At 40.2% G+C, this 15737-nt stretch overlaps 1 protein-coding gene across 9 annotated transcripts in view; it reads right to left on the bottom strand.

The window, feature by feature from the left end:
• BMPER (BMP binding endothelial regulator) overlaps nt 1-15737 on the bottom strand; it is a 155088-nt gene that overhangs the window by 117726 nt on the left and 21625 nt on the right. For 8 of the 9 annotated variants that reach the window (XM_040548855.1, XM_040548847.1, XM_040548848.1 and 5 more), the window contains one exon: nt 7785-7884. In XM_040548855.1, coding sequence (XP_040404789.1) covers nt 7785-7884 — 100 coding nt within the window. Of the gene's footprint in view, nt 1-7784; nt 7885-8671; nt 8747-15737 lie in introns of those variants that run through there. The other variant, XM_040548856.1, reaches the window with a different exon arrangement.

Genomic DNA, 15737 nt, shown 5'->3' with positions numbered 1-15737 from the left:
GGTTGGAAACTAATTTTGACTGCAAAATACCTTGCATATTTGCTCACCACTTATGTTCTTTCATGTAAAGTGTTTTCTCTGTAAGAAAGTTAATGACCCTGGGCTAATATGTATGTACAGATGTGCACATTAAACTGAAATCCTCAGTTCAAGGATTAGTCTGGCTGAGAAAGCATGAAGGTGGTATGTCCATGCAGTCTCACAGCTTTCACTTGAAGTGCATACCCAAGCTTTGCTACAAAATCCTCTGCCCTGCAGCACCAGCCGACGTCTCTGAGGAAAGCTGCAAGGGGAGCCAAGTTCCACCTGCCCACCAGCCTTTGGTGATAAAATGTGTTGTCAGCACTGGTGGATGGCACAACAGATATCACTATGGCAGGGAGAGCTTACAGGCAGCAAAAGTGAAATTTGGAAAGGGAAACCAGGATCAAAAAGTCTTCAGTAGAGGTAGGGATACTGAGACTGCTTCTGAGTTTTGGCACAGGCACATAGGCTGAGTAAGGGAGTCAGAGCAGCCCGATGCAAACACCAAAGCTATATCCACCACCCATTCTTCAAAATGGAAAGGAAACAAAACCCACACACCAGCTAGTTCCTCTGATCCTCACTTTCAATGTGCAAAACTCTCAGCAGATACCTGCTAACATCTACCTGGTCTTTTCTAACCCACCTAATTATAGCATGGAAGTCTACGAGCCTCACCCAAATTCAGCTGAGTGAAACCCTCCTGCCCCAACGTGCCAGCTTAGTTGAGCCATCCTAGCTCACCCATGGTTAAAGGTCCACCACCATGCTTGGCTTGTAAAGTAGCACTCGTTACATGACTCATGTCCAAAGACCTAAGCGAAGGCCCTGATGCCTATTTCTACAACAGAGTATGTCCAAACACACTTAAAGTTCCTAAAAGCCATTTTAATTCCCTTTGGAAATGTTATTACATTATCTTACTATCTCCATCTACCATTTGAAAGGGAGAGCAGGGGAAAATAATAAATCAAGAAAGAACAGAGTCTAGCACAATCACTTAAATGGCAAGCACTTCAGTCTGAACACTTACTTAAAAACATTAAAAGAAAAGGCAAGATTGAACGTTTTCAAGAAGGGAACTCCAAAAGCCAACATGAATATGTAATTTTTGATCTCATGACACATACACCATCAGGAAAACCTTTAGGATTCTACACATGGAACAAAGTTAAACATTGCTGGTCTATATCAATTTTAATGGAGTTAATGTGATTCCTATCAGTCAAAGAGCATGTCCTAATTTTTTAGTCTTTCAAACTTCTTTCTTTTAGAACAAACAGTGTTTTATTAACGTAAAATATTAACTTTCAGTTAGTTGTAGGTTTTGTTCCTATTACCAACTTCAACCCAAATAGTTCAGATAAGTCCTGGATAAACATGCAACCTGAAAGTTGCTTATCTGAATCAAACCAAACCACCAAATACTTTGAAGTTGGTCAATTGTTGTATATGCAACTGAAGTAACTGAAGTTACTTTTTTACTGAAGTAAAAAAAAAAAAGATGCAAATTACAGCAGATTTCATTATTGGCATGTGGGCAAGTTGACAATCAGGAAGTAATTTATCATTCCAGATCCTGTAATGTTTTTAAATGACCCTCTTTCTTCCCCAGACACCCAAGCACAGAGCAGTATCATGAAAAGAGGAAAATTGACTGGAAAAGACAGTTTAGTAGTGCTAAAACTCAACCAGTGTCCTCAGGAGTTCATTAAAAATAATCTTTTGTTACTCAACTTGACATTGCTTAATAAGATTCCAGAAGAGATTTTTGCTTATTTTAGGCTAATGAGAATTTTATAGACAAGTCATTTCCATATTCTCCCAAGAGAAAATGATAGATTGGTGCACAATAGACTTGCTCCCCATCCCTTATTTTTTTTTTAGCATCTTTCTTCTCCTTTTAGTTTTTTTTTTTTTCTTGCTTTCCCTCCACTTTCTATTTAAAAAGTAACCTTCCTATTGGCATGGAAAATAAACACCAGGAAAAAGAAAACAGTCAGAAGACATGTTTTATTTAGTTTTTGATAAATTAATCCTCAGGGAGGATCCAGGCATGCTAGCACTAAATACCAGTTCTAGCCAAGCAAAAAAAAAAAAAGAAAGCAAATATGAACAAAACAAAAACAAACAATAACTTGCACATTCTGCAGTATTTAATCTGTTGGGCAAAATAACAGAACTGTGAATCACATATACATAATTTTTTTCACATCTCTTAATGATGGTAAAGCCATTGACAAGCTTCTAGTAAAGCTACTAGAAAATTAAGCTTCATATTGAGTAATCCTGGTCTTCCTTTGTCAACACTGAAGCATGAAAATATATACAAAATCTCATGCTTTTTAAGTCTCACTCTAAACAGAGAAAATCCAACTCTTTCCTCTGTAACAGCAAACAATCAAATCTATTTGTAGCTGACCCATTGCAATAATCATGCCCAATAGTTGTGAGGCACAGGCGCCGTATAAAGTGTGTTCAACACAGCAGCGTAAAATGGTCACTGGAATGAGCAATGCCCATTCCAATGGGGGGGGGGAGGGAGAATTCATTCTGTGGGATCCATAAGAACTTTGCAATCCAAAATACCATATAGTTAGAGCTGCTGTTCATTTCTGATCCAATACCCAATGTAATTGCCAAGCCTGGCAACTGGAAAACTGTGACTTCTTATGGCTGTGAATGGTGTCATGAATTATTTATATTTATTTTTATTTATTTATACCTGATTTCCTCACACCAGCAAAACCGTTTACAATCAGCACACTTTACACTTTCGGAGTTAAACAGTAAAAGGAATTCTTACTCCAGTCATAGTCTACTGAAGTATTATTTAGTGTTGTTCCAGACCAATGTCATGCAAAAGGACAGTTGCCTGCAAAGCCTCCCTCCTCGTCTTTTATTTCCTTCTACTTTGCTGCACTGGGCACAATGGCCACACACAAGGTATCAATCCATCCATATATTACCACAGAAATCTCATACTACTTTCTAATACAACTGTCCTGAACAACTTCTCTGTGACAGTAGAAGTTTGGGTAACTGATGCTTGACTGCAAAAAGTATTTATAACAACATGACAATACAGTTCATAAAAAAAATCTTACATAAATGGAGAATTATAGTAATCAAGGTAACAAGGAAATCTAAAATTTGAAGCACTACTGAACGCTAAAGTGTATAGCAGATGTCAAAGGGATATGAAACATATGTGCTAAGACCTTTTTAAGAAGAGTTAAATCACAGGAAGTGGTGATTAAATAGAGACCTTTTCTTAGGCATAATCAGAAGTAACCAACTCTGACACCACAAACGGAGGTCCTCAGAAACCGTCACTGCTACAAAATCCCCGTCTTTTCTTGAAACGCAGAGTTAGAAACAGTCAATGCTGAGGTGAACATATACCCCTAGCCTCAAGAAACTTGCCTCCTGGCTCAGAGCTGGATCACATTAGCAAGAGACTGAGAGGTAATGTGAAAGGCCACGAGAAAAGTTAGACTTGATTAGGTCCCTAAACCATCTCTTTCCATAATGAGTTTCCGCCGGTACTAGGTTATTCAGATAAAAGTGACAAAGATTTTAGTAAGACAATATATGACTATCTTCCCAGCCTATACCCTTCCATCCATGGATTAGGTTGCATCCTTATCTCTAAGAGCTTGCCTTAGCACATAGAATGATTTGCTGTAAGTTATAGTGTCCCACACAAAGCTTCTCTGGTGATGCTTACAACAGGGCATCAAACTGGTATCACCTATCTCATACTGACAATGTCCACAGGTGAACTAAATGCCAAACATATGGCTCCTTCAGGGCATTAGTAGAGTAGCCAGAAAAGTGATAAACTCATAACCTTGCTCTAACTTCCCTCGCAAGCCAGCCCTGATAGTTGAAATCGGCTGCAATCCTCAAGCACAATATTTGATATCCTTTCCAAGAAATGCACAATTAACTATGATAGCTTTGGATATTCAATATCCCAGGGAACTAGCCCTGCTGTTGCCTGGGCTGTGACTCCATTCTCTGGTAGACACCAGATCAATGGAGCATAGCTTGTGAACCTCTAACTTCATTAGCTTATAAAATAAAAATAAAAAGCCAATTTCTATACAAGGACTGAAAGAAACTTCAGAACAACAAATCATACCTATTGTAACAAATACCCACTGATTTTGTCTTTGCACATCCATGGAAGATTCACATTCTTAGGATAAAAGAGTAAACTATGGTGCACAATTTTAGAAATGCAAGCTTTATCCAGCCCTGAGCTGGTAATACCACTTCTTCAGAGAAGAAACAACTTATTGGAGGTACAGAGAGCTCTATATCCAAGTGACAGGTCTCCATCCAACTAAGTAACTAAATGTTGCCAAATCTATTTCTATAATCTCAATGACCTCATATGTTTTCATTAAACATATTAAATAAAATTAAAGATGAAAAGTGGCCTATTTATCCTATGCTAAAGTAGTAAGAGGGCTTAATTTTTTAATACTTTTAAAGTGAATGGTATGCTAGAGGTATATAGTAAGTTTTATAAACTACAGTAAGTATCTGTCAGAAGAATAATTTCACTGAAAGCTTTCACTATTATGCTGAGTTGTTTGCATTCTCCTTGCAGCAGGGAGCCGTACTCATGGGCCCACATTTCTCTGTTCCAGACTTTGCACAAACACAAAGTGAAAAAGTGCCCTGCTCCACAGACTTCACTATCTAAGGTCCTCTGTGCTGAAAGTCAGGAATAGTGTTAAAACACATTGCTGGTCTGGAGGATTAAAATATTACGTAAAACCAAATCTCTTAATATGTTAGGGATAACATGTTTTTCCATCACAGTGAGTGTCATTCTGTTTTTCGTTCTGATTGCAAAAGCCATACTTGCTGCTGTTTTCTTTCCTTTTGACTTATTCACAGAAAGGAACAAAGTGCTAGAAGTTATTTAACTCACATAAAATACGCAAAAGGGAGCAAAGGACTTATGCTCAGCATGCAATAATTTGCAGAAATTCTCTAGCGACAATTCAGGCTCTCCTGTGTGCAAATCTGTAAACACAAGCTCAGCTGGATGTGCCACTGCAGGCATATGGTATTTCTTAATTCCAGAATGCTTTATGCTATCAGAAATACTGGTCCTACATACTCAGTCCTCATGCCTTCCCCATAATAGAATAAAATATCCTGGCAGCAATGTCACAAATGACTCATGCATGGTGGTTTCCTTCCTACACTAACCAATTCTGGAAACATACCCTTTGTTCTTGATGTTATCCTCCTAATGTTGTACTCAAATGACAGCAGCTACTCGTTCATTCATTCATTCACTCACTCATTCATTTCTTCACAAGGTAGGAAGACCCGAAGCTATCAAAGGGAGCTGGCAATAGCCCATAAGGCCTGATCAAGCCTTTCTAGGTTTTGGGAACTAAGCCAAGAAAAAGAAAAAAAAAAACACCATCAGGTCCTGGTGTCTTTTCTTTGCAATGTTTTGTTCGGGTTTAGATGAAATGCAACTAGTAAAAATCACTGTTTCCTTTTTCCTGCCTGTGTTCCCTATGGGCATTCTGGCAGCCTGACAAAATAGTAACTGAGAACAAATGCTACAGGGCCAAGTCCCGGCTGCAGCTGAACTCCGCACTGGGAGTGCCGGAGAGCTGTTGGGACACCAAAAGGAGCTGAAGCACTATGCAGCCAGGCTGGTGTTCACACCCTTCATTCCCCAAATACTTCCCAGAGGACACTTGTTTCAGATTTTTGCACAGAACTGAACAGAAACTTCAGCAGTGTTCAGAAGAGCAGGAGGGCAAGAAACTTCCTCGGAGTGAAGGTGGTTCCATCAGTCTTTTCCTAGGGCACCAGAGCAATCCAGTGACAATGTGTGGTGTTGCGACTGCTGTAGTTGTACAAGTGTATATTTAGCTTTACTTTTCAGAAAGGAAAAAAAAAAAGTTTCTCTACAAACTTGAGACTGATTAGTTTCTTTAGGAGCTTTTGGTGAGGAACCTTGTTGGATACCTATTAGAAATCTAGAAAGACATCAGCTGTCTATATTTTTAACTGACCCCTTCAGAGGACTCTAGCAGTTTTGTAAGACACAGCACTTCCCACTTCCATCACAATTACCCATTCGCCTCCTAACTCTATTTTTTTTGTATCAATTTTATTATTTTTCCTGTTAGAGATGTCAGACATACCAATCTGCAGATACCAGGCTCAAGCCTATTAGCAATGTTCTGTAGGTACTCACCCCAATTCAGTATAAACTGAAAATCTTACAAGGTATCTGAATTAAAATTTCTATCTAACGATAATAGCCTGTACAAACTAACACCTGTATCCTCAACTTTGGAACACTGACATTTGTTTAATGCAGAATCATTTTGTATGCATAAATACACACATGCATATGCACACATACAAAACTTTCAGGCAATTTACAAACTACACATTCCTTTATCAAAATGAAGAATTAGTCTCAGTCACAATCAAACAATATTTAGGCATCATTTGCTATAAATCTGACACTAAATACAACTTGATAAAATAAATTATATTTATGTGAAAAATGACTAAAAATTCTGTAACACTTTTTTTTTTTCCCTTTTTCCATTTAATTTCCTTTTCTTTCAAGCGTCAGAATTTTAGACAAATCTTTGGACTGAGACTTACTGATAGTATTCTAAAGTTGCAGTACTGAAGCAAAGCAAAGCCCAATTAGCACACCCCTACAGCCATCCAGGAAAAGCACATATCCATCATGTCTCTTCCATGTGAATTTCAGTGTAATCTGTTTTCCTGCATTTGTATTTCTCCTGGGAAGGCAATAAACGCTTGCATTTCCCAACAATTTATCCAACCCCATCTCCCTCCCAAAACCACTCTATCACCACTGGGGAATTACACAACAGAGAAAAATAAAGAAAAGTAAAGCTGATTGAATCCAGCATTTTCCACCTCATGGACAGTGTAAGCAGTCTCTCAGCAAAATTAGTGTTTTATAGAATATTACTTACTGGATCAGTATTAAAAAAAAAAAAAAAAGATTTTTCAGTATACAAAGACTGTTTTGCAACTTAATCTACTTGCACATTTTTTCATGTGAATTAATATAGTAATTGCATACCATACATGTTCAAACAATTAAGTTGTTTATTATTTGAGATCCGATAATTAGCTTATTCTAAAGAGCTTTCAAGATACAGTGTTTGTCAAGAAATAGATACATAATGCTTGGATTGCAGCCCACTTTGGCTTTAATAATATTGTGGATGTTTTTGTTATTTGAATCAGGAAATATTTAGTAAAATTAATAGAATTTGGTTTGTTTGTATCTAGAAAAATAGAAATAGTCTGGATAATTATTATGCTTTTTGTTAATAGCAAGCATGATTCCTCTTACATACCACATGAGGAATTCTTATGTACTTGTAACTATAATCAGTTTGATTTTGAACTAAAATATTTCCAATGAAGTTAGAGCAGGAGATATCACTCAAAAGACTGACAACATACCAGCACAGTACATTCAATATGTATTTCTAAAGGATTGCCATTGCACAAGAAATAATAACCACGAGGTGAATGTGTGAATTTATGAATCTTCATCAGCTTTTTTTAATATACGGATTATAACTGTGGTTATTGTCTTTCTGAAGTTTTTGGTGTCCAGCTGAGAATCTTCCAAATTTGTCCTGTCTCTGGCAACATAAATTTGAACTGATAACATTTTTTAAAAGACAGAAATAAGAGGAAGAGAACCACACCTTTGCAGCGTTCACAGCAAGCTCCTCTCTGCTTAATGACGAGAGCACACTCCTTGGAAAGCATGGGACACTTCTCTCTTTTGCATGTCACTTCCTTATTCTGGAGAAAGAAACAGAAAGAAAAAAGATATTCTATATAAACCAAATCCACTGCTCAGTTTCTTGCAACTCAGAAAATAATATGTGAGCCTAACAATCTGCTCTCTTGCTTCAGGAGAAGTCTGTGATTGAAAACACCTTTCTGCCCTTGAAGGAATGCAGTAGAAGACAGCTTCTGAATTATTCAGGAGCACAAGTGAATGGAGTTTAAATCCCACTAAAACAGTAATTCATAATCACTATGCATCATAGTACAGAAAATGTGTCCTATTGAAGGAGACCACTTTACTTAGACAGACAGCTAGTTACATGATGTGCTTGTTAAAATATTCTTGAGGTGTTGCCCTATGAACTACAGAGATCAGGAGTCATTTTTCATGCTGACATAAGGACAGACAGATGAAGAAGAGGTGGCAACCTCAGAGAAAACAAAACTGTCTAGCAGCACTGAAAATCATTTTTAGCTAGCAGTATTACCTGACTATCCAGAGGTCCTTCAAAAGAGGCAGCTATTACTTTACTATAAAAGAAAACACTGTAATTCATCTCTTTCTCCCCAAAATGCTTAGAATCAATGAAGCAATACAAGCAGGTAGAATCACTGTACATTATAGTATCATCTTTCTATGGCAAAAAGCCAGTAATTATGAAGGCCAAAGAGCACATTGATCATACTAAGAAACATCAGTATAGGTTATATGACAATGAGCACTAGAGCACAAGAAACATTACGTTTCGTTTATAGCCTGACTTTATCCCATGGTATCAACCGTTCTGGATAACCCTACCTTTTAAAAAAGGGAAAAAAAACAAAAACTTTGTGGTGTTGTTGTTGTTTCTTTAAAGTCAAATTTTGCTTCCTGAAATTCCTGACTAAAAGTAGCCCTCTGAAGTAACCTCCACCTATAATTAGTAGCTCAGTTCATTAAGTGACACAGGTGGCCATTACTAGATGCAAGCACCCACCTTACCCAATCTCATGACTTAATTAGAGACCAAAAAATTAAAGGGCTAGAAAAATGTAAATCATAAAACTAAACCATGCTTTCCAGTCCTTTTCTTCTGCTCCCTGTGGCCTCATTCAAGGTGCCTGTGAAGGATAACAAGCAGCTTTTATTACACTCCAGCCCTTTGTCTAAAATCAGAGGTTTATTTTCTTCAAAGTCACTGCCTGATCTGACGGGAGCTTTAAAGGCTCTTCAGTCTTATCAATGTAAATGAGGAATAACTCTAGCCAAGCCAGTGTGAAATCAGTAAATGAGAATGTAGCTTTAAATTGCTGCTTGGCTGAAGAGCAGCTGCAGCAACATGAACAACTACTGTAAGGAGACAGGTCACTGCTAGTCACCGACACATGCTGGCTGCTTTGTATCACTCCAGCATTGCAAAGCAACCATAAATGCAATTTAACAGGCTAGTTAAGCTGAATTTATGACAGTGCTCTAGTTTTGGGTTGGCACAAGGCAGCCACATCAGCAAGACTGGCTCACCAACTTCTTTTTAGAGGTGAAATTCAGGGTGAAATTCTGATTTTCTTTACATGAACATAGTGCCCCTAATTTTGCCTTATGTCAGCCTGCTAAAGGACAGCAGAAACAACTTTACTGAATCTACTATGCACAGTCTGTATGTTGAAGGGTTCTGCTAAGATCTGACTCTCTTTAACAAGAATTTGTTCAATAAAAGTTTTAATAAGCCTAGTGACCCTATTACCTTTACCTGCACGACAGTCTTCCGCATGGTGAAAGTGGTCTGAAGGAAAAGCAAAATCCTGTTTGTAGTGTACTCCTTTGGAGAACATGATTTACCTAGCTGGGACATGTCATGGACCCATGGGATGTATAATACACGGTGTTCCTCTGGGCCAACCAAGCTGGGTAGAACCCATGTTGTGGGGCTCGTCAGGCAGCTGCCCCTCAGACTTCCTGGGAATGAAATCTCTATTGAGGATGGCAAAAAGAGGAACAAGGCGTAAAACAGCTCCATATTGCTTTTTGTTCCCTGACTCACAGGGGCCTCCTAAAATTGTAGAATATTCCGAGCTGGAAGGGATCTACAAGGATTGTCAGGTCCAACTCCTGGCTCCATGCAGGACTACCTAAAAATTAAACCATATGTCTGAGAGCATTGTCCAAACACTTCTTAACTCTGGCAGGCTTGCTGTTGGACTCCTGGGACAAACATCTCCTGCAGCGTGAATTCCAAACTAGCTTCTCCCCTTTTCTCCTAAGCATGGCCTCCCTCTGCCCTCAGGTACATCCTGACTTGATCATTTCTTGACAAGAAGTCTTCCTAAGGATGACCCTAACACATATATTTAAACAGGTGGTATTTGCTAGATAGCATTCCGAACTAAAAGTCTCCTATTTGGCCTGGATCACTTCAATCAGAAATCATCTCTGCCAAGTTTGGTACCATTGAGCCAACCAAGGGTGGGCAGCCAAATTTCTCACTCTTCTTCCCTTATCATCAGCAGCACCAGTGGCTAAACCCCAAACTCAGAACAGATTTTGTAGTTCATGACTTGGTGCTGAGGGCAGTTTTATATCAAGCAGCTGTTCCACAAAAAGCACATTAGTGGCCCAAGGTTCAGCACTGGGAACTGAAGGGTCCTCACCCCTCGGAGGGTGCCTTTAGCAGTAGGCTACACATTCATATCCCAGTAGACCTAGAATTACTTGCTGCTCAGTGGCCCAGCTTCAGCAGAAGAGGTGCTTGTCCCTCACATTCCCAAAGGCCATGGGTCCTGACAGCAAAGATACTTGTGGGGAAAGTGGAAGATGAGTCTCTGAATTGCCTCCAGAGGTGGCAGGCACCGAACCTGGGTTGCCATCTCAACAGTGAGTCACTACAGCATAGTGCTAAAAGGTGGAGACGAAACAAGGTTCTACACTTACCCCACTTTTCTTTTAAGAAAGAAAGAAAACAAACAGACAAACAAAACAAAACAAAACAAAACAAAAAAAGCAGGATCAGCTCTGTCCTTTGGAGAAGAAGGTGCAGCCTCCTGCCTGCAAGATCAGCTCTGTGTATCCCAGGTAAACAGAGCCAATCCTTTGCTACCATAAGAAGGACAGCTAAGCCCTGAAGCAGGGTGGTATTCACAAACCTGATGTTCCTCCTCCTCTCTAAGCTGTTGTTGCAGGCGAGCCCCAGACAGCTCAGAAACTGGCTATGTCAGATGCCAGTCTAAGGTGTCTAACTCTCTATGCAAGCAAAACATGGAAAAATAGGCCAGAAGATGTGGAGGAAAGGGTTAATACCATGCTGATCCATCATAGGACAGCAGCAGCAGATAAAACAGGGCTGGTAAATCATTGTTTAGTCTACTGCAGTCAGGCATTATCCACTGCAGATCTCACAGGCCCATGGGGTGTAAAAGTACAAGGATAAAACAAAGAGCAATTGTCACCAGGAGCTTTTTTTTTCACCCTGTCATCCAAAACACTGCTCTTAATGCGTACTGTCCATCTGCTTATTTCAATTTTGCTGCCTCCTTCCCTCCCATTTCACAAGGGCAGAGGGGAGTGTGAAAGCAAATGGACTTTAGCAACAAATCCTTTCCTTCCAAATGCATCCCTCCTACTCCCAGTAAGCATAACATTTCAATACTTGTCCCAGCCATACATTAGATAGTTGCTAAGTAGCTGCATGCAGGAGAGCTGTATTACCAAACCTCCCTCTGTGTTGTCAACAGTGTCTACGGAGTTGTTGAAAGCTCTCAGATACTTTGATTTTGCTGTTCTTAAGAGAAAACTTCTTAGACGGCAACATTCAGAAGCCAACAGTTATGGGAGGGTAGGGGATTTTTTTCCTTTTGTTTAAAGGACATGCACTCTGGCACTGAGAAGTGCGGAAGAGACACATGGCTCATAAATACATAAACCATTTGCTAAATCAGAAACCTGGGAGTCAGTCAAAATCCATAATAGGATCCCAAGATTCATAATAAATAACTTTTAATTATAGTCCTGCACAATAGTTATTTTAAACAGATGGTTTATAGATTCACATCTGGGATTTTTTTTTTTTTTTAATTTAGTGCTCAGGCACACACACATACAGAATGGGAGAGAACATCGCAAGACCTCAGCTAAGGCTTTTATTAGTGTTGGAAAAATACGTATTTTTTAAAAGAGGTCAGGCTGATCCAGAACAATGCTGCCACAGCTGACGCAACTCCCCAGTGAGCGCTCGGTAAAGGCTTTGCACTGAAATCTCATGCTCCCTAGGAAAGGAAAACTTAGGGAAGTGCTGGAGCATCACCCTGGACCCTTCACCTGCCCTCACAGAGCCTGACAGCGAAGAACTTGCTTTTCAATGTGCCTGGGGGTAGATCAGAAAGTTTTGTTGGGTGCCCATGTTTCTCCACTCTCCCACATTTTGCCAGTGGGAACCAAAGTTCTCTTCTTGAACTTGGCTTGCAAAGGTGATGTCAAATTCCTGTACAGGACAGATGCATTAACCAGAGCTTATACTGGTGTTGCTGCCCCATGTTGCCTTTACTGCAACCCACTCTCAACACAATTTGTTCACCTTCCACACGCACCTCGTATTTTTACCTTCCATCAAAGACCCCTGCACAAAATAACCCAGTCTGGTGACAAAATATATCAAACTAACAGCCTTAAACTCATGTGGTACAGTTAAATAAAATGCCAACATGAAAAGAAAAAGAAAAAAAAAAAAAAACTAAAAATAAATCTGAATATTTGGCAGGGATCTTAGAGAGGATGAGTGCCAAACCACAGCTTGGAAGCCGCAGCCAACTTTCTACAGGGTTCCCCACTGGGCTCCAGACGGCTCACAGCAGCCACCAGGAGGATGGCTCTTTTCAACCTGGATTTGGCTTGGAGGGAAAAAATCAGGAATCCACTTCATTTCTTCAGGGCTACACCCGTCAACAGTATTGCGAGCCCACAGCTTGGCTGTTGGCTGTGGAAGACCTCGCAGATGTGGATTCTCAGGGGGCTTGATTTCCAATGCAAAATCCTCCCCCCTCCCCCCTTTTCATGTAAATGATGTAAATGCATTTCTGATATCCTGAGAATATTGAGTATTTATGATGACTAGGAAAAATGATGCTTAAATTGTCATTTAACCAAAAAAGGCTGTACAGAGAGAGATTGTAAAAGCCACAAGGACAGATTTGGTAGAAGTATGAACTATCATTAATGGCTAATCCTGAAAACATTCATTTTTGACCATTATTCATCACAGTACCTCTATGATGCTCATTAGTAACTCTCACTGAGTCCTCCTCCCTGAGTAGCTCAGAGTGTCCTGAAGTTCCTTCAAGAAGCCTGTGGGATCGTCCTCCAAAACAATAACAATTTTCAAACAATGGCAAAAGCTACCCCCAGGGAATTTGGGATGCAGCTTTCAGATGTGCACATATGACCTTGGGAGAAGAAAGAGCCATTTAAAATGAATGAGGCCGGTGCACTCAAGTCCCTTAGGCAACATCCCCACTGAGAGGTGCGGGACAGGCTGAAGCACGAGTTGAAGCACGCTGCACACCACCACCCACACACTGCTGGCTCTCTTCCAGATATTGCACACAGCCAGGGCATCCTCACAAGCGTCCATGAAGCCATGCTCACTCTGTATGAGCCACAGGAGCAAGGGTTTGGACCAGCGCTGGCCACAGGCTCTGTCCCTCAGCAAAACTGGGGAGCACAGCTCCCAGCTGCGTGTCTGCACCCATGCTTACATGCAGACAGCCCCGATGTTGGGCCAACCTGAACTCGAGAACAGGCTCAGACACGTGCATAACTCATGGTCTAGACAAATCCTGAGGCACTTTCTGAAAATGCTACCCCTTCTCCTTTGGCACTCTTGACAGGAACTTCATGTCTCAGGGCCAATTTGCAAACTTTCCTTTAACTGGTGGAGCTGATGCAAGCAGGCAATCCCTGCTAAGTGCTGTGGGCCTGCTGTCTGCAGTGACTGTTTCACTTCCTGAGTAGGAACTGTAGACTTAGGCCTTGGGGAGCAGACACCACTTCCCAAGGAAAGAGGTTTGCAGACATTTCAGACCACTGTCAAGGGAGGGCAGAAAAAGGACTCGTTTCCCTTGTTCTCCTCCAATTATCTATTTTTCTTTTCCTTGCAAAAACAAGTGTTACGGGTACAATAACAAAAATGTTTAGCACACTAAATGTTCCTTTAAATTCAAGGTGGAAAAGATATTCCTGTATGTGGCCATTTTCTGCAAAATAATACAGGTGTCTTTGTTTACTCACATAAACCCACAAACACCAAGGCACATACACTTCACCATAGAGAGACAGAAATCCTATTAATTTTAAGCATATCTTTAATTTTAATGGTACAACTCACAACAGTGCAGCCAAACATATGTTTCAGTACTTCCAGTGTCACGGCCTTGCCCATGGTACAACGCAACCAAGACTTCAGCACGAATTGCATTAGACAGATGCAAATGACAGTATTTCGTCAGGAATAAAATACATCAGTTCAACCCAAAGGGCCTCTTTTTCCTTTACTGTGCAGTGCACATGGTAGCCTCCAATTCACTCCCTCATCCCTGTAATCTCTATTTTTTTGTCCTCCCTGCTCAGGAGGAGGCTGCAGCTCTTGGTGGTGGTACCAGCCACTGCCTCCTGAATTCGAACTCTCCCCACTCCCTAGGAAATGGAATTAAAGCGAAGGCCCTGCTGAAAGATGACACCAAATTTCACCGCAAATGGGTGTTCCCTACCACTGTGAGGAACACATTAGTATGTGCAAGTCATTCAGGACACATCACTCACAACCCCTTACAGACTGAACAGATACTTTTTTTCAGTGTGTTTAATGATGTTTACCAGCATGAGGAAAGTGACCTCTGTGGCCTGCTTCAGTCCTGATCTCCCCTGACAGCAGCCTGCTGCACTGGTATGCGGTGAAAGGAAGGCGCTCTTCTACACTCGCTTGTGTTAGTGCAACTGCAGAGACTGCAGCTGGGATCAGGGTCCTATAACATCAGACATCGCCTCAGCACATGGCAGGAGCGGATCTCTGCTCCAGAGAGCTTATCAACAAAGTTGGCACAGCTGGACAAAATGACCATAAATGCACATTAAGTCAGAAAGCCAGAACAGGATCCAGGCCTCTTAGCTCTCCACCTCCCCATCTCCACCTCCACTTTAAGTGTCACTAGCATTACATCTCTTTAACTCCACAACTAAAGGCAAAACTTCATGAGACAACAGAATAGCGTATGAGCGTCTTCTAGCAATAAAAGACAAGGTCTTCAGAAATTCCCAGCAGTTTGTATTGCAGTCCAAAAAACTACCAATAGTTATCCAGGATCACACTCTGAGGTTCTTGTTGGGGACCACACCTCTGCAATTCATGAGATTCGTGCATTTAGAATTCACATCTTTTTCCCTTTTCTATGTTTTCAACAACAACTGAAAAAAGTGTTTTTGTTCTGTCCTGTCTGAAAAATTAACATTAACTTAGTCCCATCAATACAGCCTCCCATCAAGGTGCTTCTTTTTTCTTAACTATTGCCATCCCGGTTGTACAGACTATTCACATTTAATTTTCCAACAGACTTATTGCCAATGAGAGAAATGCAAAATGATGGAAATTGGAGGGGGGGAAAAAAAAAAGCATCAAAATATGAGTCCATCAGTTCAGAATTCCTGTTTTTGGATGAGTTCAAAACATCTATTACAGGTCAAATACTGATTGATGGTAATTTCTCTTCTATTGATGTAAATTAAAACTTAATTTGGCTTCTATTTATAATTTAACTTAAATAAATTTAAATTAAATAACTTTAAATTTAATTTAAATAACATTTAAATTTTAAAAAATGATTTTATTTATGCATAGTAGAAA

This window comes from Cygnus olor, chromosome 2 (genome assembly GCF_009769625.2).
Source record: "Cygnus olor isolate bCygOlo1 chromosome 2, bCygOlo1.pri.v2, whole genome shotgun sequence".
Classification (NCBI taxonomy): Eukaryota; Metazoa; Chordata; class Aves; order Anseriformes; family Anatidae; genus Cygnus; species Cygnus olor.
The sequence above is the reverse complement of the archived record's forward strand: the minus strand, read 5'-3'. Positions and strand labels throughout refer to the sequence as shown.